Source organism: Pyrus communis, chromosome 15 (genome assembly GCF_041283825.1).
Source record: "Pyrus communis isolate YQ-2024b chromosome 15, ASM4128382v1, whole genome shotgun sequence".
In the NCBI taxonomy this organism is placed as follows: Eukaryota; Viridiplantae; Streptophyta; class Magnoliopsida; order Rosales; family Rosaceae; genus Pyrus; species Pyrus communis.
Window position 1 is genome coordinate 39,053,545 of NC_142579.1, and position 27,556 is coordinate 39,081,100.

Below are 27,556 nucleotides of genomic sequence, written 5' to 3' on the forward strand. Positions count from 1 at the left end.
ATTGGACATTTGCCCAAATTGATAATCTTTAGGCCTTGTTGCCCGTTTTTCATCTTTTCAATTGTTCTTACATCCTTCCAAGCGAAGACCCAAATCGCACACCAAGCCCAAATCTACAATGTTCGTGCCTTGTTGTCGATTTTACGTCTATTCAATTGTTTCTTAATCTTTATAAGTGAAAAAGAATACAATTAAAGAAGTGAGAATAGATTGGTTGCGAACTCACCGTTCTCAAAATTCAAACCTAAAATCTCTCACTTACAAGTAAAGAAGAATACTACTAAACTGTAATATTAAATCACATTTATATCATAAACTTTAGTAGGCCGAGTTCATTGGCAGTCATACACACCAATACACCACAATAACTTTAGGCTTGCTAAGATTAATTCTAGCCACAAACACTCCCATAATAAAAATTCAACAATATTACACTAATGTACTGCACACATTGTCGATATGCTTCCTTTAAATCCATGGTCAAATCGAACGGCTTGAATCTGACTAAAAGCACAATGTCTTATGTATGTAATGCATAAATGTAAGGAAGACGTGCAACAACTTATTCCCCAGACAAGCAAAGCTGTCAAGGTTTGAGACCGGGAAAACCAACAGATTCGAAGTTTGGAAAAACCAGAAAACGGAGACCTGGACAATAGGGAACGGAGAGGCTGCTGCTTTCACGAGTATCACACAAGCATTTCCCGACCGGCAGACTCTTTCTTCAAGCTTCTTCTCAATTAAGACAAGGCAACAACGGCGACCACAAAAAGTTTAAGGTGCAACAAAGAATGTCCTGGAGAGACAAAGATCGGACAATATGAGTAACACAACTGATAAAACTTTTTAGGCTCAACATAGCACACCGCATGTTAGCAGGTGATATTAGTAGTCAACATTATCTTGTTACAGCTTCAGTGTGAGACTCTATTCTCCATTCTCCAACAACCATAATAGAGAGTATTTGGATGGTACTCACCATATACATTCTTGCGGTGAAATGTGCTCCTCTGGAAACATCAAATGGAATTTTTGGGGACCTATTACAAAGAAAAATACAACGTGCATGTCAATATTCACGTCAAGAAATTTAAAAAATGGAAGATTGGGAACAAAAACTTACCATTTCAACATCGTCATCGTCATCACCATCAACAATGCGGCTATAAACAAAATCAAAATTCCCATCAAATTGCTCCGGTAGCGGTATTCTTTCCAGTTCCGAGGAAATCTTCAACTCAGGGCAATTTCTTATAAAGAAAGTTTTTAATTGTGGGAATTTGACAATGCAATTTCCAGGGCAAAAGTCTTTCAAACTCGGAAGACTTGAAAGTTTCAAATGTAGCAACCGGCTAAAAGCAATCTCATTTCCTGCTGCATCTTCTCCGTCTGAAGTTTCCACAATTTTTATCATTCTTTTACAATTCACAAGAGTCATTTCTCTCAGTTGCATCAACGTTTTAGCAACCGAATAGTTTGTTAATGACTTCAATCTATGACAGCCAATCACTTCCAAAGTTGTTAAATTCTGGAAGGATATTGCAGATGTCACTAGATCCTGTATTCTGATACAACCCAACACTCTTAGAATGTCCAAGCTCGGAAAAACCGGACTCGCCGGCGCAGAATTCTCTTTCCAAAGATGCCTTAGCCCGCCCGATCCTTGAATCTTCCAAGGACTTTCATCTTCCAAGGTAATTTCTGCAGATCTACCTTGCTCATGTGAAGTCTTCACTTCAGAGTATGGAGCACGAAACACGACAGATTTGAGTTTGAGAAAGACCTCAGCTGGGAGTAGGTCGTCACAAATCTCCATAGTGCCATCCAAGACTAACGTATCTAACTTGGGGAATGAATCCTGAAATATATGTGGATCAACAATGAACATTAAACAACATAATGAGTAAGAGATCGGTTGTCCAATTACTTTTTTTGACGAGAGAGGAATTTCATATTTGCTTGAATAAATTCGGCGAAAGTATTGTTACCTTTTCAATTACAAAGAGAGATTGTTTAATCGGAGCAGATACACCACCCAGAACATGTTTCTGGAAACTTGAAAGTTCAACAGAAAAAATGTCCAATTGATCACATCCGCACACTATCAATTCTTCAAGTAACGGCCACTTGGAAGCATGTATTCCCGGATAGAAACTCTTAAGTTGGGGCAGCTCTTCTAATGTAAAAGATACTACTTTTGGGAACACAAACTCGGGCGTTGTTTCTACTCCCTCTACCTTGGCACTGATTTCCTCAATTCCAGGACAATACAATATATATTGCAAATTGCTGCACTTACGTATGACTGCCTTGACTAGATTTTGAGCAGATGCTTCATGTTTATCCTTGGTATAATCTCCTCTGCACAAATAGCCTGGAACATGTTGGTTGTGCCATATTGCCGTCAACTTATTTAAGCCACGGATGAAGAGTCTCTCCAACTTTGGGAACCCAACCTACATTCATCTTATGGAATTGTTAGATCTTTTTTCATTCAAGTGAACATATTAGACAAACATAATGATGAAAGAGAAATGATAGTATAATATTTCACCTTGTCGTCAAAAAGAAAGTATTGTACAACCGTATTCTTCAAGTCCTCTTTAGTTTCTCTGCGGACTGTAATGCTTTTACTCTTAGGTTCGCAGATGAATGTCTCCAGTACATTACAATCCACTATTGCCAAACTTTCCAAAGATGGAAACTCGATATAATTTCCAGAGCAGAATCTAGAGAGGATTTGAAGATCTATTAGCTTCAAATGTTGTAGCTTACAAAACATGCCATCTGCATTTTCTTCACCATATTCTTGTGTTGAAACTATCTCTTCCATCATGTGACATCTTTTTACCTCAAGATATTTGAGTTGCACTAGAGTTCTAGCCGTGGAAGATGAAAACAAGAATCTTGAGCCAAATTCATGCACAATCAACCTCGTTAAGTTTGGCAACCCAACCTGCAGTACACACTTCGGGTTTAGAAGAAGACAATTAATGTACATCAATTAATGTTACTAGTCAAATGCAATCCAAAATTTTAGAGATCAAATTCCTGTAATTCAGTTACCATAATATGGTTGAAGATGAATTTCATACCTAACCTAATAAAAGTTTTCTTTATGAGGAACGAATGATTTGTATATCGAACGTCTTTCAACATTGGGAACACCACTAGATCAAACAATGCTTTTGATGTTTATATAAGAAAACTCTTCGAATAGCATAAATGTTGGTTACTATCTTCCCCGGTTGACTCATTTTAATCATTTCGATATTCTAAACTTATAGAAGGATGACAGGAAAAAATAATGAAATGCAGAACTGCGCATTCTGTAAAATTCTGGATGATAATTATAGTGTAAAGATAGAAAGAATTTAACATGAAACCAGCGATGTACCTTCTCATTTATGATGTATGTAAATTTAGCAATGTTTTGAACATAGAGGTGTTTCAATTGCTGAAAATCTTCACTATCCGACTGGAATTGGAAGTCGTTCTCCAACCCATGCAAGTACAAAGCTTCAGATCTCTTCAATAGCATTTTTAGACCATCGTCCAATTCTTGCCTAGTGGTGAGCTTGAGCTTTAATGTATTGAGGGTTCCATCCATACTGTCCCATATTCCATATCTAGTGGTGTGTTGGAAGATTTCTGTGAGAGAAACAGTGTAATCGGTATCACCAATTGATATATCATATCTTTTCAACTTGTCAGAGAATAAGCCCCTTGGCATAATGCTAGCATCCGGAATATGTACAGCTAATGCCGCTTGATGAGGCAAGTCCTTCAGCTCCAAAAGGCTAGCATTACTTCTTTCTCCGCTGACTCCTTCTGCCACCCATCGGTGGAAGCTGTTTCGCATTCTCAAGTCTTCTAGACTTTTCAAGCTTGATAATACATTTGGTGAAATCATTTTAAGTTGATAGCAACCTGTCAAATCCAACAACCGAAGATGAGTTAATTTCCCAATTTCTTTAGGCAACTCCTTAAGATCAGAATCGAGAAAGCTAAGAATTTCTAATCTCGTCAGCTGTCCAACTAGAGCTATGTCTCCCAACACGCAGCTATCCAAGCACAATGTCCGAAGATTTTCTAGGAGCTGAAGAGATGAAGGTAGTGATCCAATATCCAGTTTAGTTAAATCCAAAACTTTTAGTTTTATCATCCCTTTAAAAAAGGTGTCTGGGATTTCCACTGGGTCACCACCTTTACGGGACAAAAGAAACATCTCTAATTCTTGGCATTCGAACACTTCAGGAAGTCTGGGAATATTGCAGTGAGCCAAAAAGATAATTGTGCACTTTTCGAAAAAATCCCTATTATTAGGCCATTCTTTCAGGTCACCTCCAGGTTTTCTAAATAAAGCGCGTTGATCTTTGGATGCAATCACGATAGCAGCATTGTGTACAACATCATGCATTCTGATATATTCATCACCCACATTGTCTAATAATAGACAAGAGTCTTTAAGCTGTTCGATCCATGAATGCAATGCATTGCTTGCTTGTTCCAATGAATAATTCTTAAACAAACCCAAACCCATTGCATATTTAAACAAGTCTGAAAAAGGGGCAGAGTTGTATGAGGATAGGCCGATGATGATTCCACAAAGCAAGAACAATGGCTTAAGTTTACTGTCCAATTGATTGAAACTCCACTCCAGAGCCGAATATGCTTCTTCTGTTGACTCTTCACCGTCAAACGCTTTTAGGCATCTCAAGGCATCATTCCATGCAGACAAAGTACTTCTATTTTTTAAAGCGCTTGCAACTGTGACAACTAAAACAGGCAAACCTCCACATTTTTCAGATACTTGGATTGCTATATTCCGTATAGCATGATCTTTAACAACGTCGCCTGCCTTCTTCTCAAATAAACTCCAAGTTTCCTCTGCGTTTAAAACTTCAAGCCGAAACTCTTTTTGGGGTCGCATCTCCGACGATAGAAACTTTCGATTTCTGGAGGTCAACAATATTTTGCAATTAGACAGACATGGAATTCCCAGAGTCTCCAAATCTATTTTTTCCCAAATATTATCTAAAATTACAAGAACCTTCCCGTCTTTTATCCTGGTGCATAAATGAGGTGCTCTTCCAGCCATAATCTCGTTTTCACCAACTTTCATGCCTAATTTCTCGGCAATTTCTTTTTGAATTCTTTGCAGGTCTGGATTTTTCACATCACGAACCATAACTGCATCAGTGAATAACTTTTTTGCTATAGCTTGCCTAAGGACTTCTTCCACAAGTGTGGTTTTTCCCACACCGCCAATTCCGTACACCACAATCAGATCAGTACTGGGAGATCTCAATTCATCCATTATCTTCTCTAGAGTTGAAATCCTTGAATCAAAGGCTTCGTAATATTTGGTAGACACGGTACATACCTCTTGTGGGTGAACATCATATGAAACATTGGTGAAGCCTCCTTTTTGATAGAGTTCATCAGCAACCTGTTCCAATTTTTTTGACTTTCTGCTTAGCTGGTAACGAAGAATAAGATTAGGACAAAACCCATGGAGACAGTTAATCTTTGCTTGGATTTCATCTTTCCACAATTCGCCTGCCTCTCCGGTGATCTCATCCACTTGTTTCAGCCAGTTCTGTACCGCGCTTTCGATTCGTTTACCTTGTCTTTGAGCTTCATCAACCTTATGCTCCACCCCCTCTCTAGCAGAAGTTAATTTATCCACTTGAGTTCGTAGATTCTGAAGGCTGCTTCTGCAATGAGTAAGGTAGCCCACTCGGCGTATAGCTGGTTCAATTGCATACTCGGCAACTTTTCCAACAATTCCAGTAACAATCTCCATGCCTGTCGAATATATACGAATCAAGAAATTGGTAAACATGATACAATATTGTTTGATGTTAGCTAGCCAGTACTAGCTTCATAGATATAACCAAATCTACTAGCTTCCTAGACATATTGAAAGTTTTTACGAGCATGATGCAGTCTTGATTGGCCAAAAAACTCTCCAATTGAGAGATGTAAAATACCATCTTGACCGAAAAATATAAATACAAACCTAAAGTTAGGTTCTGTACATCATCATGAACACACACATAAAGTGTTCGTGTGAGAGAATGCTTATAAGAAGGAAGTTTTAGATGCGGTAAAATTACAATACTATCCTTATTTTTTTAAATGAATAATTAAAAATCTCTTAATTAGTAGGGACATTTCAACCTTAGTATATATAATTTTTGAAAAATTTATCATTTCTAGGATTTCATTAAAACTAGATTTAACTCTTTTGTAAACACGAAAATTTTGTAGCAAATGAAATAAGAACACATGTACAAAATAATTGTATTGTATTAATTTGAATGTAGGGTTACAATATCTTTACAACTTGGTCCTCTGATTCGATCTTCGAAATATAAGGTGTATAGTGTTGTTGATCAATGGGTCACGATGACTTGATCTTGGATGATCAGATGCTGTAAGGTTTTGGCTCTTGGCAATGGAGGAACCGGCACATGTAGGGGTTTGGTGGTTCTTCACAGGTTTGACAAAGAACACGTAGAGTTTTCTGAGTTTTCTTAAGTGTTTGAGAGTGTTTGAGTGTATGTGGGGGGGGGGGGGGGGGGTATAAGTGCTTGAGAGCTTCAAAGTTTCAACGTCTAGACGTGAATGATTTTATGGACCTCTCTTTTTCTTGGAGCCTCATATTTATAGACCCTCCAAACTTTGCCTACAATGGATTTGACCTTGCTTGTAGGATTGATTAACTGAAAAAAAGAACCAGGACTCAATTTGTGAGCCGGTTTGTGATTTGGCTCCATCAATTAATATTTGACTTAATTAAATTAAAGTCAAATAATTCCTTTCCGTCAAGTGTTGACACGTGTACTTCTTGATGACTTGTCTGATTTTGATGAGTCGCATCCACATGTACGATTTGTAAAACACATGGCGCATGTCACGTAAGCCCTGGCATGTCAAAACTTTAATGTGTTGGTGAATATTTATTTTACTGAAATTTCGGTGTTTACATCTTTATCTTTAAAATAAGAAAAATGGACCAATTGGTGGCTTCGCCACTATAGTCCACTCTTCTGGGAGTTGGGAAGATTCATACATGCATTTCAACTCTCCTCTAGCCATCATCATATGATTCACCAACATGAAAAATCAAACTCAAAACGTGCGTTATGGAATATGGGCCTAAAAATCATCCTCAACCACTAGGTCACCCCTCGGTGGTTCTAGCTTTAACTCTTTATCATTGTTGCTTCTAGCGCATTACTCAACAGACGAGAGAAACCTAGGGGGTGGTGTACTCAGGGTGCTAGTTGGAATAATCTTTTCTGACTTTGAAATTAAAATTCTAAAATCTGAATCCGACTATTTTTTAAAGTTAGAATGCATTTAGAGAATCCGAAATTTTCTAACTACCGATGTTAAAATTTTGGCCTTTTTTTTTGAAATATGCTAATTTTTAAAAGTTATTTACTAAAATAATGTATTTTGTTATCAACTTTTGTATTTTATTATTAGTTTTGGAAACATTTTGCTCATTGTTTTTTATATTAACCATATATTTATGTATTAAACAGGAAAATCAAGTATATTCCACAAAAATAAATAAATTTATAAATAAGCATATACAAAATATCAAGATATAACAATAAATTGCATATACGAAAAAATTTCAAGAATATTAAAAAACTTGTAAAATATATGAACTTTCAAGTTATGTTATGAAAATTTCGAGATTACTCTAACCCTAAACATTACGAAAATTCAAAGTTCGAAAATTGTGATCCTCTCCAATTCTGAAATTTGGAATAGAAATTGCAAACTTTGTTTCTTTGATCCGTTTGAAAATAACCTTTTTGGTGTACTAGTTCACCACTGTTTGAACATCTGGGAATATTTCTGCCGTTTGGAACATCTGGGAATTAATTTTTCTGTTGGTAATATCTTGTTTGTGGTACAAGCAACAAATCAAAGAGATCAAAGGTAGAAAGAATCCTAGTTAATATTTAACTTGTTTGGAGTGGGATGAGGTTAATTAAACAAACAAAAACAAGATAATTAATGAAACAGATAAAACGGGACAAGAAAATGGAGCAAATTAAAAATAAATCTGAAAGACGTACCGCATTCTCTACTCTGTTAGCGAAAGAGCTGGATAGTTTTGCTCTTCAAATTGCTTTGCTTCGAACAGAATATCTGATCCACTTATTATCTCACCAAGACGAAGACATATACAACTGTAAATGGCCCAGCGAATGGTACAAAGCGGGAATCACACTGAATTATTGGTGCTAACTTTTTTTTTTTTTTTTTTTGGACAAACAATTATTGGTGCTAACTGTATAATGCAGTTAATTTTTCCAGAAAATTGCAATAAAAAAGATGGAAACTCCAAAATTAACAACTTTAGGTGAATAGGGTTCTCTCACGAATTCAGGTAATCAATCAATCGTGTTCGTTCATTATATATCGTACGGTTAGAAATTATTTTAAATTAAATATAAATAGTACCTAAAAAAAACTGATCGGCATAACGTACCCTAAATAGAGACGATTGGATTGATTGATCCCCTTATTCTCACAAGGAGGATCCTTGTCCAACTTTAGGGTTGTTAATTCGAGTGTGCTTTTAAAATTCAAGTAAATTATGAGAAAACAGTTGAAGTACTTTCAGTTATTTTAAAAGTATTCTTAATCTATCACATAGTACTACAGTTCAATAATTTTTTTTATTTGTAAGTGAGAGATCTTAGGTTCGATCCTCGACAAAAATGAATTTAAACCACATTATTGCTAACCTATTATTAGAGTTACCTCACCCTACCTTTAGTATAGATTACGTTTGTTCAGAAAAAGAAAAAAAACACACTCCTAAACTAGCTCTATGATTAACTCATTTTGAATTATTTATAAAACGTTATATATTACTTTAAAGTTTCTTAATTATTGAATGATGTTATAAGATGACATTCTTAACACTTCTGAGGGCGCTTTGTTGTGCCTCTTAGCTCTATACATTTTAGGAATACAATTATAGGAGATGAATTAAACAAACAACACAATATCGAAAGAAAAATGTTATTGGCACTCCAAAAATCTCATTCTACACTCCACAAGTGTATTTTTCTTTCTTAATATGGAAAGTTTGGAATGTAGAATGAAATTTTTGAAATGATAATAACAATTTCCTATCAAAAAGATCCTAAATTTTAAAGTTCCGTTTTAGACTAATAAATGATGGAATTCAACAAACAAAAATGCCCCTACGTCGAGGTGAACTCCGCGTCTTGTTCACTTCATTGTTCTCGTTGAAACGGCGAATCATGGGTCCAAATTGGACATTTGCCCAAATTGATAATCTTAGGCCTTGTTGCCCATTTTTCATCTTTTCAATTGTTCTTACATCCTTCCAAGCGAAGACCCAAATCGCACACCAAGCCCAAATCTACAATGTTTGTGCCTTGTTGTCAATTTTACGTCTATTCAATTGTTTCTTAATCTTTATAAGTGAAAAAGAATACAATTAAAGAAGTGAGAATAGATTGGTTGCGAACTCACCGTTCTCAAAATTCAAACCTAAAATCTCTCACTTACAAGTGAAGAAAAATACTACTAAACTGTAATATTAAGTCACATTTATATCATAAACTTTAGTAGGCCGAGTTCATTGGCAGTCATACACACCAATACACCATAATAACTTTAGGCTTGCTAAGATTAATTCTAGCCACAAACACTCCCATAATAAAAATTCAACAATATTACACTAATGTATTGCACACATTGTCGATATGCTTCCTTTAAATGCATGGTCAAATCTAACGGCTTGAATCTGACTAAAAGCACAATGTATTATGTATGTAATGCATAAATGTAAGGAAGACGTGAAACAACTTATTCCCCAGACAAGCAAAGCTATCAAGGTTTGAAACCGGGAAAACTAATAGATTCGAAGTTTGGAAAAACCAGAAAACGGGGACCTGGACAATAGTGAACGGAGAGGCTGCTGCTTTCACGAATATCACACAAGCATTTACCGACCGGCAGACTCTTTCTGCAAGCTTCTTCTCAATTAAGACAAGGCAACAACGGCAACCACAAAAAGTTTAAGGTGCAACAAAGAATGTCCTGGAGAGACAAAGATTGGAAAATATGAGTAACACAACTGATAAAACTTTTTAAGCTCAACATAGCGCACCACATATTAGTAGGTGATATTAGTAGTCAACATTATCTTGTTACAGCTCCAGCGTGAAACTCTATTCTCCATTCTCCAACAACCATAATAGAGAGTATTTGGATGGTACTCACCATATACATTCTTGCGGTGAAATGTGCTCCTCTGGAAACATCAAATGGAATTTTTGGGGACCTATTACAAAGAAAAATACAACGTGCATGTCAATATTCATGTCAAGAAATTTAAAAAATGGAAGATTGGGAACAAAAACTTACCATTTCAACATCGTCGTCGTCATCACCATCAACAATGTCGCTATAAACATAATTAAAATTCCCATCAAATTGCTCCTGTAGCGGTATTCTTTCCAGTTCCGAGGAAATCTTCAACTCAGGGCAATTTCTTACAAAGAAAGTTTTTAATTGTGGGAATTTGACAATGCAATTTCCAGAGCAAAAGTCTTTCAAACTCGGAAGAATTGAAAGTTTCAAATGTAGCAACCGGCTAAAAGCAATCTCATTTCCTGCTACATCTTCTCCGTCTGACGTTTCCACTATTTTTATCATTCTTTTACAATTCACAAGAGTCATTTCTCTCAGTTGCATTAACGTTTTAGCAACCGAATAGTTTGTTAATGACTTCAATCTATGACAACCAACCACTTCCAAAGTTGTTAAATTCTGGAAGGATATTGCAGATGTCACTAGATCCTGTATTCTGATACAACCCAACACTCTTAGAATTTCCAAGCTCGGAAAAACTGGGCATGCCGGCCGAGAATTCTCTTTCCAAAGATGCCTTAGCCCGCCCGATCCTTGATACTTCCAAGCACTTACACCTTCCAAGGTAATTTCTGCAGATCTACCTTGCTCATGTGAAGTCTCCACTGCAGAGTATGGAGCATAAAACTCGACAGATTTGAGTTTGCGAAAGACCCCAGCTGGGAGTAGGTCGCCACAAATCTCCATAGTGCCATCCAAAACCAACTTATCTAACTTGGGGAATGAATCCTGAAATATATTATGGATGGATCAACAATGAACATTAAACGACATAATGAGTAAGAGATTGGTAGTCCGATTACTTTTTTTTGACAAGAGAGGAATTTCATATTTGCTTGAATAAATTCGGCGAAAGTATTGTTACCTTTTCAATTACAAAGAGAGATTGTTTAATCGGAGCAGATACACCACCCAGAACATGTTTCTGGAAACTTGAAAGTTCAACAGACAAAATGTCCAATTTATCACATCTGCGCACTTTCAATTCTTCAAGTAACGGCCACTTGGAAGCATGTATTCCCGGATAGAAACTCTTAAGTTGGGGCAGCTCTTCTAATTTAAAATATACTACTTTTGGGAACACAAACTCGGGCGTTGTTTCTACTCCCTCTACCTTGGCACTGATTTCCTCAATTCCAGGACAATACAAAATATATTGCAAATTGCTGCACTCACGTATGACTGCCTTGACTAGATTTTGAGCAGATGCTTCATGTTTATCCTCAGTATAGTCTCCTCTGCACAAAGAGCCTGGAACATGTTGGTTGTGCCATATTGCCGTCAACTTATTTAAGCCACGGATGAACAGGCCTTCCAACCTTGGAAACCCAACCTGCATTCATCTTATGGAATTGTTAGATTTTTTTCATTCAAGTGAACATATTAGATGAACATAATGATGAAAGAGAAATGATAGTATAATATTTCACCTTGTCGTCAAAAAGAAAGTATTGTACAACCGTCTTCTTCAAGTCCTCTTTAGTTTCTCTGCGGACTGTAATGCTTTTACTCTTAGGTTTGCAGATGAATGTCTCCAGTACATTACAATTCACTATTTCCAAACTTTCCAAAGATGGAAACTCGATATAATTTCCAGAGCAGAATCTAGAGAGGATTTGAAGATATTGTAGCTTCAAATGTTGTAGCTTACAAAACATGCCATCTGCATTTTCTTCACCATATTCTTGTGTTGAAACTATCTCTTCCATCATGTGACATCCACTTACCTCAAGATATTTGAGTTGCACTAGACTTCTAGCCGTGGAAGATGAAAACAAGAATCTTGAGCCATATTCATGCACAATCAACCTCGTTAAGCTTGGCAACCCAACCTGCAGTACACACTTCGGGTTTAATAAATTTTGGTTCTTTTTTCATTAGACAAACATAATGATGAAAGAGAGATGATAGTATAATATTTCACCTTGTCGTCAAAAGGAAAGTATTGTACAACCGTCTTCTTCAAGTCCTCTTTAGTTTCTCTGCGGACTGTAATGCTTTTACTCTTAGGTTCGCAGATGAATGTCTCCAGTACATTACAATCCACTATTTCCAAACTTTCCAAAGACGGAAACTCGATATAATTTCCAGAGCAGAATCTAGAGAGGATTTGAAGATCTATTAGCTTCAAATGTTGTAGCTTACAAAACATGCCATCTGCTTTTTCTTCACCATATTCTTGTGTTGAAACTATCTCTTCCATCATGTGACATCTTTTTACCTCAAGATATTTGAGTTGCACTAGAGTTCTAGCCGTGGAAGATGAAAACAAGAATCTTGAGCCACATTCATGCACAATCAACCTCGTTAAGTTTGGCAACCCAACCTGCAGTACACACTTCGGGTTTAGAAGAAGACAATTAATGTACATCAATTAATGTTACTAGTCAAATGCAATCCAAAATTTTAGAGATCAAATTCCCATAATTCAGTTACCATAATATGGTTGAAGATGAATTTCATACCTAACCTAATAAAAGTTCTCTTTATGAGGAACGAATGATTTGTATATCGAACGTCTTTCAACATTGGGAACACCACTAGATCAAACAATGCTTTTTTTCTTTGATGTTTATATAAGAAAACTCTTCGAATAGCATAAATGTTGGTTACTATCTTCCCTGGTTGACTCATTTTAATCATTTCGATATTCTAAACTTATAGAAGGATGACAGGAAAAAAATAATGAAATGCAGAACTACGCATTCTGTAAAATTCTGGATGATAATTATAGTGTAAAGATAGAAAGAATTTAACATGAAACCAGCGATGTACCTTCTCATTTATGATGTATGTAAATTTAGCAATGTTTCGAACTTAGAGGTGTTTCAATTGCTGAAAATCTTCACTATCCGACTGGAATTGGAAGTCGTTCTCCAACCCATGCAAGTACAAAGCTTCAGATCTCTTCAATAGCATTTTTAGACCATCGTCCAATTCTTGCCTAGTGGTGAGCTTGAGCTTTAATGTGTTGAGGGTTCCATCCATACTGTCCCATATTCCATATCTAGTGGTGTGCTGGAATCTCCTTTTGAGAGAAACAGTGTACTTGGTATCACCAATTGATATATCATATCTTTTCAACTTGTCAGAGAATAAGCCCCTTGGCATAATGCTAGCATCCGGAATATGTACAGCTAATGCCGCTAGATGAGGCAAGTCCTTCAGCTCCAAAAGGCTAGCATTACTTCTTTCTCCGCTGACTCCTTCAGCCACCCATTGGTGGAAGCTGTTTCGCATTCTCAAGTCTTCTAGACTTTTCAAGCTTGATAATACATTTGGTGAAATCACTTTAAGTTGATAGCAACCTGTCAAATCCAACAACCGAAGATGAGTTAATTTCCCAATTTCTTTAGGCAACTCCTTAAGATCAGATTTGAGAAAGCTAAGAATTTCTAATCTTGTCAGCTGTCCAACTAGAGCTATGTCTCCCAACACGCAGCTATCCAAGCACAATGTCCGAAGATTTTCTAGGAGCTGAAGAGATGAAGGTAGTGATCCAATATCCAGTTTAGTTAAATCCAAAACTTTTAGTTTTATCATCCCTTTAAAAAAGGTGTCTGGGATTTCCACTGGGTCACCACCTTTACGGGCCAAAATAAACGTCTCTAGATTTTGGCATTCGAACACTTCAGGAAGTCTGGGGATATTGCAGGGAGCCAAAGAGATAGTTTTGCACTTTTCTGAAAAATCCCTATCATTAGGCCATTCTTTCAGCTCACCTCCAGATGTTCTAAACAAAGTGCATTGATCTTTGGATGCAATCGCGATCGCAACATTGTGTACAAGATCATGCATTCTGATAAATTCATCACCCACATTGTCTAATAATAGACAAGAGTCTTTAAGCTGTTCGATCCACAAATGCAATGCATTGCTTGCTTGTTCCAATGAATGACAGTTCTTAAACAAACCCAAACCCATTGCATATTTAAACAAGTCCGACAAACGGGCGTCTGACAATTGGGCAGAGTTGTGTGAGGTTACGCCAATGACGATTCCACAAAGCAAGAACAATGGCTTAAGTTTACTGTCCAATTGATTGAAACTCCACTCCAGAGCCGAATATGCTTCTGCTGTTGACTCTTCACCGTCAAACGCTTTTAGGCATCTCAAGGCATCATTCCATGCATACAAAGTACTTCTATTTTTTAAAGCGCTTGCAACTGTGGCAACTAAAACAGGCAAACCTCCACATTTTGCAGATACTTGGGTTGCTATATTCAGTATAGCATGATCTTTGACAACGTCGCCTGCCTTCTTCTCAAATAAACTCCAAGTTTCCTCTGCGTTTAAAACTTTAAGCTGAAACGCTTTTTGGGGTTGCATCTCTGACGATAGACACTTTTGAATTCTGGAGGTCAACAATATTTTGCAATTAGACAGAAATGGAATTCCCATATTCTCCAAATCTATTTTTTCCCAAATATTATCTAAAATTACAAGAACCTTCCCGTCTTTTATCCTGCTGCATAAATGACGTGCTCTTCCAGCCATAGTCTCGTTTTCACCAACTTCCATGCCTAATTTCTCGGCAATTTCTTTTTGAATTCTTTGCAGGTCTGGATTTTTCACATCACGAACCATAACTGCATCAGTGAATAACTTTTTATCTATAGCTTGCCTAAGGACTTCTTCCACAAGTGTGGTTTTTCCCACACCGCCAATTCCGTACACCACAATCAGATCAGTACTGGGAGATCTCAATTCATCCATTATCTTCTCAAGAGTTGAAATCCTTGAATCAAAGGCTTCGTAATATTTGGTAGACACGGTACATACCTCTTGTGGGTGAACATCATATGAAACATTGGTGAAGCCTCCTTTTTGATAGAGTTCATCAGCAACCTGTTCCAATTTTTTTGACTTTCTGCTTAGCTGGTAACGAAGAATAAGATTAGGACAAAACTCATGGAGACAGTTCATCTTTGCTTGGATTTCATCTTTCCACATTTCGCCTGCCTCTTCGGTGATCTCATCCACTTGTTTCAGCCAGTTTCGTACCTCGCTTTCGATTCGTTTACCTTGTCTTTGAGCTTCATCAACCTTATGCTCCACCCCCTCTCTAGCAGAAGTTAATTTATCCACTTGAGTTCGTAGATTCTGAAGGCTGCTTCTGCAATGAGTAAGGTAGCCCACTCGGCGTATAGCTGGTTCAATTGCATACTCGGCAACTTTCTCAACAATTCCAGTAACAATCTCCATGCCTGTCGAATGTATACGAATCAAGAAATTGGTAAACATGATACAATATTGTTTGGTGTTAGCTAGCCAGTACTAGCTTCATAGATATAACCAAATCTACTAGCTTCCTAGACATATTGAAAGTTTTTACGAGCATGATGCAGTCTTGATTGGCCAAAAAACTCTCCAATTGAGAGATGTAAAATACCATCTTGACCGACAAATATAAATACAAACCTAAAGTTAGGTTCTGTACATCATTATGAACACACACATAAAGTGTTCGTGTAGGAGAGAATACGTGTGAGAGAATGCTTATAAGAAGGAAGTTTTAGATGCGGTAAAATTACAATACTATCCTTATTTTTTTAAATGAATAATTAAAAATCTCTTAATTAGTAGGGACATTTCAACCTTAGTATATATAATTTTTGAAAAATTTATCATTTCTAGGATTTCATTAAAACTAGATTTAACTCTTTTGTAAACACGAAAATTTTGTAGCAAATGAAATAAGAACACATGTACAAAATAATTGTATTGTATTAATTTGAATGTAGGGTTACAATATCTTTACAACTTGGTCCTCTGATTCGATCTTCGAAATATAAGGTGTGTAGTGTTGTTGATCAATGGGTCACGATGACTTGATCTTGGATGATCAGATGCTGTAAGGTTTTGGCTCTTGGCAATGGAGGAACCGGCACATGTAGGGGTTTGGTGGTTCTTCACAGGTTTGACAAAGAACACGTAGGGTTTTCTGAGTTTTCTTAAGTGTTTGAGAGTGTTTGAATGTATTTGGGGGGGGGGGGGGGGGGGTATGAGTGCTTGAGAGCTTCAAAGTTTCAAAGTTTCAAAGTTTCAGCGTCTAGGCGTGAATGATTTTATGGACCTCTCTTTTTCTTGGAGCCTCATATTTATAGACCCTCCAAACTTTGCCTACAATGGATTTGACCTTGATTGTAGGATTCATTAATTGAAAAAAAGAACCAGGACTCAATTTGTGAGCCGGTTTGTGATTTGGCTCCATCAATTAATATTTGACTTCATTAAATTAAAGTCAAATAATTCCTTTCCGTCAAGTGTTGACACATGTACTTCTTGATGACTTGTCTGATTTTGATGAGTCGCATCCACATGTACGATTTGTAAAACACATGACGCATGTCACGTAAGCCCTGGCATGTCAAAACTTTAATGTGTTGGTGAACATTTATTTTACTGAAATTTCAGTGTTTACATCTTTATCTTTAAAATAAGAAAAATGGACCAATTGGTGGCTTAGCCACTATAGTCCACTCTTCTGGGAGTTGGGAAGATTCATACATGCATTTCAACTCTCCTCTAGCCATCATCATATGATTCACCAACATCAAGAATCAAACTCAAAACGTGCGTTATGGAATATGGGCCTAAAAATCATCCTCAACCACTAGGTCACCCCTCGGTGGTTCTAGCTTTAACTCTTTATCATTGTTGCTTCTAGCGCATTACTCAATAGACGAGAGAAACCTAGGGGGTGGTGTACTCAGGGTGCTAGTTGGAATAATCTTTTCTGACTTTGAAATTAAAATTCTAAAATCTGAATCCGACTATTTTTTAAAGTTAGAATGCATTTAGAGAATCTGAAATTTTCTAACTACCGATGTTAAAATTTTGGCCTTTTTTTAATTTTTTAATTTTTTTGAAATATGCTAATTTTTAAAAGTTATTTACTAAAATAATGTATTTTGTTATCAACTTTTGTATTTTATTATTAGTTTTGGAAACATTTTGCTCATTGTTTTTTATATTAACCATATATTTATGTATTAAACAGGAAAATCAAGTATATTCCACAAAAATAAATAAATTTATAAATAAGCATATACAAAATATCAAGATATAACAATAAATTGCATATACGAAAAAATTTCAAGAATATTAAAAAACTTGTAAAATATATGAACTTTCAAGTTATGTTATGAAAATTTCGAGATTACTCTAACCCTATACATTACGAAAATTCAAAGTTCGAAAATTGTGATCCTCTCCAATTCTGAAATTTGGAATAGAAATTGAAAACTTTGTTTCTTTGATCCGTTTGAAAATAACCTTTTTGGTGTACTAGTTCACCACTGTTTGAACATCTGGGAATATTTCTGCCGTTTGGAACATCTGGGAATTAATTTTTCTGTTGGTAATATCTTGTTTGTGGTACAAGCAACAAATCAAAGAGATCAAAGGTAGAAAGAATCCTAGTTAATATTTAACTTGTTTGGAGTGGGATGAGGTTAATTAAACAAACAAAAACAAGATAATTAATGAAACAGATAAAACGGGACAAGAAAATGGAGCAAATTAAAAATAAATCTGAAAGACGTACCGCATTCTCTACTCTGTTAGCGAAAGAGCTGGATAGTTTTGCTCTTCAAATTGCTTTGCTTCGAACAGAATATCTGATCTACTTATTATCTCACCAAGACGAAGACATATACAACTGTAAATGGCCGAGCGAATGGTACAAAGCGGGAATCACACTTAATTATTCGTGCTAACTTTTTTTTTTTTTGGACAAACAATTATTGGTGCTAACTGTATAATGCAGTTAATTTTTCCAGAAAATTGCAATAAAAAAGATGGAAACTCCAAAATTAACAACTTTAGGTGAATAGGGTTCTCTCACGAATTCAGGTAATCAATCAATTGTGTTCGTTCATTATATATCGTACGGTTAGAAATTATTTTAAATTTTATTATTTAAAATTAAATATAAATAGTACCTAAAAAAAACTGATCGGCATAACGTACCCTAAATAGAGACGATTGGATTGATTGATCCCCCTATTCTCACAAGGAGGATCCTTGTCCAACTTTAGGGTTGTTAATTCGAGTGTGCGTTTAAAATTCAAGTAAATTATGAGAAAACAGTTGAAGTGCTTTCAGTTATTTTAAAAGTATTCTTAATCTGTCACATAGTACTACAGTTCAATAATTTTTTTTATTTGTAAGTGAGAGATCTTAGGTTCGATCCTCGACAAAAATGAATTTAAACCACATTATTGCTACCCTATTATTAGAGTTACCTCACCCTACCTTTAGTATAGATTACGTTTGTTCAGAAAAAGAAAAAAAACACACTCCTAAACTAGCTCTATGATTAACTCATTTTGAATTATTTATAAAACGTTATATATTACTTTAAAGTTTCTTAATTATTGAATGATGTTATAAGATAACATTCTTAACACTTCTGAGGGCGCTTTGTTGTGCCTCTTAGCTCTATACATTTTAGGAATACAATTATAGGAGATGAATTAAACAAACAACACAATATCGAAAGAAAAGTGTTATTGGCACTCCAAAAATCTCATTCTACACTCCACAAGTGTATTTTTCTTTCTTAATATGGAAAGTTTGGAATGTAGAATGAGATTTTTGAAATGATAATAACAATTTCCTATCAAAAAGGTCCTAAATTTTAAAGTTCCGTTTTAGACTAATAAATGATGGAATTCAACAAACAAAAAAGCCCCTACGTCGAGGTGAACTCCGCGTCTTGTTCACTTCATTGTTCTCGTTGAAACGGCGAATCATGGGTCCAAATTGGACATTTGCCCAAATTGATAATCTTAGGCCTTGTTGCCCGTTTTTCATCTTTTCAATTGTTCTTACATCCTTCCAAGCGAAGACCCAAATCGCACACCAAGCCCAAATCTACAATGTTCGTGCCTTGTTGTCGATTTTACGTCTATTTAATTGTTTCTTAATCGTTATAAGTGAAAAAGAATACAACTAAAGAAGTGAGAATATATTGGTTGCGAACTCACCGTTCTCAAAATTCAAACCTAAAATCTCTCACTTACAAGTGAAGAAGAATACTACTAAACTGTAATATTAAGTCACATTCATATCATAAACTTTAGTAGGCCGAGTTCATTGGCAGTCATACACACCAATACACCATAATAACTTTAGGCTTGCTAAGATTAATTCTAGCCACAAACACTCCCATAATAAAAATTCAACAATATTACACTAATGTATTGCACACATTGTCGATATGCTTCCTTTAAATCCATGGTCAAATCGAACGGCTTGAATCTGACTAAAAGCACAATGTCTTATGTATGTAATGCATAAATGTAAGGAAGACGTGCAACAACTTATTCCCCAGACAAGCAAAGCTGTCAAGGTTTGAGACCGGGAAAACCAACAGATTCGAAGTTTGGAAAAACCAGAAAACGGAGACCTGGACAATAGGGAACGGAGAGGCTGCTGCTTTCACGAATATCACACAAGCATTTACCGACCGGCAGACTCTTTCTGCAAGCTTCTTCTCAATTAAGACAAGGCAACAACGGCAACCACAAAAAGTTTAAGGTGCAACAAAGAATGTCCTGGAGAGACAAAGATTGGAAAATATGAGTAACACAACTGATAAAACTTTTTAAGCTCAACATAGCGCACCACATATTAGTAGGTGATATTAGTAGTGAACATTATATTGTTACAGCTTCAGTGTGAGACTCTATTCTCCATTCTCCAATAACCATAATAGAGAGTATTTGGATGGTACTCACCATATACATTCTTGCGGTGAAATGTTCTCCTCTGGAAACATCAAATGGAATTTTCGGGGACCTAATACAAAGAAAAATACAACGTGCATGTCAATATTCATGTCAAGAAGTTTAAAAAATGGAAGATTGGGAACAAAAACTTACCATTTCAACATCGTCATCGTCATCACCATCAACAATGCGGCTATAAACATAATCAAAATTCCCATCAAATTTCTCCGGTAGCGGTATTCTTTCCAGTTCCGAGGAAATCTTCAACTCAGGGCAATTTCTTATAAAGAAAGTTTTTAATTGTGGGAATTTGACAATGCAATTTCCAGAGCAAAAGTCTTTCAAACTCGGAAGACTTGAAAGTTTCAAATGTAGCAACCGGCTAAAAGCAATCTCATTTCCTGCTGCATCTTCTCCGTCTGAAGTTTCCACTAGTTTTATCATTCTTTTACAATTCACAAGAGTCATTTCTCTCAGTTGCATTAACGTTTTAGCAACCGAATAGTTTGTTAATGACTTCAATCTATGACAACCAACCACTTCCAAAGTTGTTAAATTCCGGAAGGATATTGCAGATGTCACTAGATCCTGTATTCTGATACAACCCAACACTCTTAGAATTTCCAAGCTCGGAAAAACCGGGCATGCCTGCCGAGAATTCTCTTTCCAAAGATGCCTTAGCCCGCCCGATCCTTGAACCTTCCAAGGACTTTCATCTTCCAAGGTAATTTCTGCAGATCTACCTTGCTCATGTGAAGTCTTCACTCTAGAGTATGAAGCACGGAACTGGACAGATTTAAGTTTGCGAAAGACCTCAGCTGGGAGTAGGTCGCCACAAATCTCCATAGTGCCATCCAAAACCAACTTATCTAACTTGGGGAATGAATCCTGAAATATATTATGGATGGATCAACAATGAACATTAAGCGACATAATGAGTAAGAGATCGGTTGTCCAATTACTTTTTTTCACAAGAGAGGAATTTCATATTTGCTTGAATAAATTCGGCGAAAGTATTGTTACCTTTTCAATTAAAAAGAGAGATTGTTTAATCGGAGCAGATACACCACCCAGAACATGTTTCTGGAAACTTGAAAGTTCAACAGACAAAATGTCCAATTTATCACATCTGCGCACTTTCAATTCTTCAAGTAACGGCCACTTGGAAGCATGTATTCCCGGATAGAAACTCTTAAGTTGGGGCAGCTCTTCTAATTTAAAATATACTACTTTTGGGAACACAAACTCGGGCGTTGTTTCCACTCCGTCTACCTTGCCAATGATTTCCTCAATTCCAGGACAATACAAAATATATTGCAAATTGCTGCACTCACGTATGACTGCCTTGACTAGATTTTGAGCAGATGCTTCATGTTTATCCTTGGTATAATCTCCTCTGCACAAAGAGCCTGGAACATGTTGGTTGTGCCATATTGCCGTCAACTTATTTAAGCCACGGATGAACAGGCTTTCCAACCTTGGAAACCCAACCTGCATTCATCTTATGGAATTGTTAGATTTTTTTCATTCAAGTGAACATATTAGACGAACATAATGATGAAAGAGAGATGATAGTATAATATTTCACCTTGTCGTCAAAAAGAAAGTATTGTACAACCGTCTTCTTCAAGTCCTCTTTAGTTTCTCTGCGGACTGTAATGCTTTTACTCTTAGGTTCGCAGATGAATGTCTCCAGTACATTACAATCCACTATTGCCAAACTTTCCAAAGACGGAAACTCGATATAATTTCCAGAGCAGAATCTAGAGAGGATTTGAAGATCTATTAGCTTCAAATGTTGTAGCTTACAAAACATGCCATCTGCATTTTCTTCACCATATTCTTGTGTTGAAACTATCTCTTCCATCATGTGACATCTTTTTACCTCAAGATATTTGAGTTGCACTAGAGTTCTAGCCGTGGAAGATGAAAACAAGAATCTTGAGCCACATTCATGCACAATCAACCTCGTTAAGTTTGGCAACCCAACCTGCAGTACACACTTTGGGTTTAGAAGAAGACAATTAATGCACATCAATTAATGTTACTAGTCAAATGCAATCCAAAATTTTAGAGATCAAATTCCTATAATTCAGTTACCATAATATGGTTGAAGATGAATTTCATACCTAACCTAATAAAAGTTTTCTTTATGAGGAAGGAATGATTTGTATATCGAACGTCTTTCAACATTGGGAACACCACTAGATCAAACAATGCTTTTTTTCTTTGATGTTTATATAAGAAAAATCTTCGAATAGCATAAATGTTGGTTACTATCTTCCCTGGTTGACTCATTTTAATCATTTCGATATTCTAAACTTATAGAAGGATGACAGGAAAAAATAATGAAATGCAGAACTGCGCATTCTGTAAAATTCTGGATGATAATTATAGTGTAAAGATAGAAAGAATTTAACATGAAACCAGCGATGTACCTTCTCATTTATGAGGTATGTAAATTTAGCAATGTTTTGAACATAGAGGTGTTTCAATTGCTGAAAATCTTCACTATCCGACTGGAATTGGAAGTCGTTCTCCAACCCATGCAAGTACAAAGCTTCAGATCTCTTCAATAGCATTTTTAGACCATCGTCCAATTCTTGCCTAGTGGTGAGCTTGAGCTTTAATGTGTTGAGGGTTCCATCCATACTGTCCCATATTCCATATCTAGTGGTGCGTTGGAAGCTGAATGTGAGAGAAACAGTGTAATCGGTATCACCAATTGATATATCATATCTTTTCAACTTGTCAGAGAATAAGCCCCTTGGCATAATGCTAGCATCCGGAATATGTACAGCTAATGCCGCTAGATGAGGCAAGTCCTTCAGCTCCAAAAGGCTAGCATTACTTCTTTCTCCGCTGACTCCTTCAGCCACCCATTGGTGGAAGCTGTTTCGCATTCTCAAGTCTTCTAGACTTTTCAAGCTTGATAATACATTTGGTGAAATCACTTTAAGTTGATAGCAACCTGTCAAATCCAACAACCGAAGATGAGTTAATTTCCCAATTTCTTTAGGCAACTCCTCAAGATCAGAACAGAGAAAGCTAAGAATTTCTAAGCTCGTCCGCTGTCCAACTAGAGCTATGTCTCCCAACACGCAGCCATCCAAGCACAATGTCCGAAGATTTTCTAGGAGCTGAAGAGATGAAGGTAGTGATCCAATATCCAGTTTAGTTAAATCCAAAACTTTTAGTTTTATCATCCCTTTAAAAAAGGTGTCTGGGATTTCCACAGGGTCACCACCCTTACAGCCCAAAATAAACATCTCTAATTCTTGGCATTCGAACACTTCAGGAAGTCTGGGGACATTGCAGTGAGCCAAAGAGATAGTTGTGCACTTTTCGAAAAAATCCCTATTATTAGGCCATTCTTTCAGGTCACCTCCAGATTTTCTAAATAAAGCGCGTTGATCTTTGGATGCAATCGCGATAGCAGCATTGTGTACAACATCATGCATTCTGATATATTCATCACCCACATTGTCTAATAATAGACAAGAGTCTTTAAGCTGTTCGATCCATGAATGCAATGCATTGCTTGCTTGTTCCAATGAATAATTCTTAAACAAACCCAAACCCATTGCATATTTAAACAAGTCTGAAAAATGGGCAGAGTTGTATGAGGATAGGCCGATGATGCTTCCACAAAGCAAGAACAATGGCTTAAGTTTACTGTCCAATTGATTGAAACTCCACTCCAGAGCCGAGTATGCTTCTTCTGTTAACTCTTCACCGTCAAACGCTTTTAGGCATCTCAAGGCATCATTCCATGCATACAAATTACTTCTCTTTTTTAAAGCGCTTGCAACTGTGACAACTAAAACAGGCAAACCTCCACATTTTTCAGATACTTGGATTGCTATATTCCGTATAGCATGATCCTTAACAACGTCGCCTGCCTTCTTCTCAAATAAACTCCAAGTTTCCTTTTCGTTTAAAACTTCAAGCTGAAGCTCTTTTTGGGGTCGCATCTCTGACGATAAAAATTTTAGATTTCTGGAGGTCAACAATATTTTGCAATTAGACAGACATGGAAGTCCCAGAGTCTCCAAATCTACTTTTTCCCAAATATCATCTAAAATTACAAGAACCTTCCCGTCTTTTATCCTGCTGCATAAATGAGGTGCTCTTCCAGCCATAGTCTCGTTTTCACCAACTTTCATGCCTAATTTCTCGGCAATTTCTTTTTGAATTCTTTGCAGGTCTGGATTTTTCACATCACGAACCATAACTGCATCAGTGAATAACTTTTTTGCTATAGCTTGCCTAAGGACTTCTTCCACAAGTGTGGTTTTTCCCACGCCGCCAATTCCGTACACCACGATCAGATCAGTACTGGGAGATCTCAATTCATCCATTATCTTCTCTAGAGTTGAAATCCTTGAATCAAAGGCTTCGTAATATTTGGTAGACACGGTACATACCTCTTGTGGGCGAACATCATATGAAAAATTGGTGAAGCCTCTATTTTCATAGAGTTTAACAGCATCCTGTTCCAATTTTTTTGACTTTCTGCTTAGCTGGTAACGAAGAATAAGATTAGGACAAAACCCATGGAGACAGTTCATCTTTGCTTGGATTTCATCTTTCCACAATTCGCCTGCCTCTTCGGTGATCTCATCCACTTGTTTCAGCCAGTTCTGTACCTCGCTTTCGATTCGTTTACCTTGTCTTTGAGCTTCATCAACCTTATGCTCCACCCCCTCTCTAGCAGAAGTTAATTTATCCACTTGAGTTCGTAGATTCTGAAGGCTGCTTCTGCAATGAGTAAGGTAGCCCACTCGGCGTATAGCTGGTTCAATTGCATACTCGGCAACTTTTCCAACAATTCCAGTAACAATCACCATGCCTGTCGAATATATACGAATCGAGAAATTGGTAAACATGAAACAATATTGTTTGGTGTTAGCTAGCCAGTACTAGCTTCATAGATATAACCAAATCTACTAGCTTCCTAGACATATTGAAAGCTTTTACGAGCATGATGCAGTCTTGATTGGCCAAAAAAACTCTCCAATCGAGAGATGTAAAATACCATCTTGACCGAAAAATATAAATACAAACCTAAAGTTAGGTTCTGTACATCATTATGAACACACACATAAAGTGTTCGTGTAGGAGAGAATACGTGTGAGAGAATGCTTATAAGAAGGAAGTTTTAGATGTGGTAAAATTACAATACTATCCTTATTTTTTTAAATGAATAATTAAAAATCTCTTAATTAGTAGGGACATTTCAACCTTAGTATATATAATTTTTGAAAAATTTATCATTTCTAGGATTTCATTAAAACTAGATTTAACTCTTTTGTAAACACGAAAATTTTGTAGCAAATGAAATAAGAACATATGTACAAAATAATTGTATTGTATTAATTTGAATGTAGGGTTACAATATCTTTACAACTTGGTCCTCTGGTTCGATCTTTGAAATGTAAGGTGTGTAGTGTTGTTGATCAATGGGTCACGATAACTTGATCTTGGATGATCAGATGCTGTAAGGTTTTGGCTCTTGGCAATGGAGGAACCGGCACATGTAGGGGTGTTTGGTGGTTCTTCACAGGTTTGACAAAGAACACATAGGGTTTTCTAAGTTTTCTTAAGTGTTTGAGAGTGTTTGAGTGTATTTGGGGGGGGGGGGGGGGGTATGAGTGCTTAAGAGCTTCAAAGTTTCAAAGTTTCAGCGTTTAGGCGTGAATGATTTTATGGACCTCTCTTTTTCTTGGAGCCTCATATTTATAGACCCTCCAAACTTTGCCTACGAATGGATTTGACCTTGATTGTAGGATTGATTAATTGAAAAAAAAGAACCAGGACTCAATTTGTGAGCCGGTTTGTGATTTGGCTCCATCAATTAATATTTGACTTAATTAAATTAAAATCAAATAATTCCTTTCCGTCAAGTGTTGACACCTGTACTTCTTCATGACTCGTCTGATTTTGATGAGTCGCATCCACATGTACGATTTGTAAAACACATGGCGCATGTCACGTAAGCCCTGACATGTCAAAACTTTAATGTGTCGGTGAACATTTATTTCACTGAAATTTCGGTGTTTACATCTTTATCTTTAAAATAAGAAAAATAGACCAATTGGTGGCTTCGCTACTATAGTCCACTCTTCTGGGAGTTGGGAAGATTCACACATGCATTTTAACTCTCATCTAGCCATCATCAAAACGTGCGTTATGGAATATGGGCCTAAAAATCATCATCAACCACTAGGTCACCCCTGGTGGTTCTAGCTTTAACTCTTTATCATTGTTGCTTCTAGCGCGATACTCAATAGACGAGAGAAACCTAGAGGGTGGTGTACTTAGGGTGCTAGTTGGAATAATCTTTTTTGACTTTGAAATTAAAATTCTAAAATCTGAATCCGAATATTTTTTAAAGTTAGAATGCATTTAGAGAATCTGAAATTTTCTAACTACCGATGTTAAAATTTTCGCTTTTTTTTTTTTTTTTTTTTTTTGAAATATGCTAATTTTTAAAAGTTATTTACTAAAATTATGTATTTTGTTATCAACTTTTGTATTTTATTATTAGTTTTGGAAACATTTTGCTCATTGTTTTTTATATTAACCATATATTTATGTATTAAACAGGAAAATCAAGTATATTCCACAAAAATAAATAAATTTATAAATAAGCATATACAAAATATCAAGATATAACAATAAAGTGCATATACGAAAAAATTTCAAGAATATTAAAAAACTTGTAAAATATATGAACTTTCAAGTTATGTTATGAAAATTTCGAGATTACTCTAACCCTAAACATTCCGAAAATTCAAAGTTCGAAAATTGTGATCCTCTCCAATTCTGAAATTTGGAATAGAAATTGAAAACTTTGTTTCTTTGATCCGTTTGAAAATAACCTTTTTGGTGTACTAGTTCACCACTGTTTGAACATCTGGGAATATTTCTGCCGTTTGGAACATCTGGGAATTAATTTTTCTGTTGGTAATATCTTGTTTGTGGTACAAGCAACAAATCAAAGAGATCAAAGGTAGAAAGAATCCTAGTTAATATTTAACTTGTTTGGAGTGGGATGAGGTTAATTAAATAAACAAAAACAAGATAATTAATGAAACAGATAAAACGGGACAAGAAAATGGAGCAAATTAAAAATAAATCTGAAAGACGTACCGCATTCTCTACTCTGTTTGCGAATGAGCTGGATAGTTTTGCTCTTCAAATTGCTTTGCTTCGAACAGAATATCCGATCCACTTATTATCTCACCAAGACGAAGACCAAGACCAAGACATATACAACTGTAAATGGCCGAGTCAATGGTACAAAGTGGGAACCACACTTAATTATTGATGCTAACAATTTTTTTTTTTTGGACAAACAATTATTGGTGCTA

General features: G+C 36.2%; 2 protein-coding genes across 8 annotated transcripts; both read right to left on the minus strand.

The window, feature by feature from the left end:
- Window positions 1-281: 281 nt before the first annotated feature.
- Window positions 282-27,474, minus strand: LOC137744225 (putative disease resistance protein At4g27220). 7 transcript variants are annotated; one of them, XM_068484095.2, is made up of 10 exons: window positions 27,336-27,474; window positions 22,619-25,032; window positions 21,769-22,170; window positions 12,368-12,769; window positions 11,874-12,275; window positions 2,555-2,968; window positions 1,989-2,456; window positions 1,124-1,858; window positions 980-1,040; window positions 282-796 (listed from the first exon to the last, which is right to left on the minus strand). In XM_068484095.2, the coding sequence occupies exons 2-9, from the start codon at window positions 25,028-25,030 to the stop codon at window positions 1,020-1,022; spliced, it is 5,256 nt and encodes a 1,751-aa protein (XP_068340196.1). In that variant the 5' UTR covers window positions 25,031-25,032; window positions 27,336-27,474; the 3' UTR covers window positions 282-796; window positions 980-1,019. The 7 variants fall into 7 exon arrangements, with proteins under 7 accessions (XP_068340196.1, XP_068340199.1, XP_068340191.1 ...); XM_068484098.2 differs by having other exon boundaries at window positions 2,555-2,956; window positions 12,368-12,781; XM_068484090.2 differs by having other exon boundaries at window positions 12,368-12,781.
- Window positions 9,596-18,090, minus strand: LOC137744258 (putative disease resistance protein At4g27220). The gene is made up of 8 exons (XM_088686549.1): window positions 17,993-18,090; window positions 13,219-15,650; window positions 12,368-12,769; window positions 11,874-12,275; window positions 11,309-11,776; window positions 10,438-11,172; window positions 10,294-10,354; window positions 9,596-10,110 (listed from the first exon to the last, which is right to left on the minus strand). Exon 2 carries the CDS (start codon window positions 15,646-15,648, stop codon window positions 13,261-13,263), a length of 2,388 nt encoding a protein of 795 aa, XP_088542675.1. The 5' UTR covers window positions 15,649-15,650; window positions 17,993-18,090; the 3' UTR covers window positions 9,596-10,110; window positions 10,294-10,354; window positions 10,438-11,172; window positions 11,309-11,776; window positions 11,874-12,275; window positions 12,368-12,769; window positions 13,219-13,260.
- Window positions 27,475-27,556: the final 82 nt, after the last annotated feature.

What these genes read in the sequence shown, in the direction of transcription:
- LOC137744258 (XM_088686549.1), bottom strand. Translation starts at nt 15,648, where the DNA reads ATGGAGATTGTTACTGGAATTGTTGAGAAAGTTGCCGAGTATGCAATT.
- LOC137744225 (XM_068484090.2), bottom strand. Translation starts at nt 25,030, where the DNA reads ATGGTGATTGTTACTGGAATTGTTGGAAAAGTTGCCGAGTATGCAATT. An exon ending in ACTTTCTTTTTGACGACAAG is followed by an intron (nt 12,782 to 21,768) that starts GTGAAATATTAT and finishes CTAAACCCGAAG; the next exon opens with TGTGTACTGCAGGTTGGGTT. An exon ending in ACTTTCTTTTTGACGACAAG is followed by an intron (nt 2,969 to 11,873) that starts GTGAAATATTAT and finishes CTAAACCCGAAG; the next exon opens with TGTGTACTGCAGGTTGGGTT.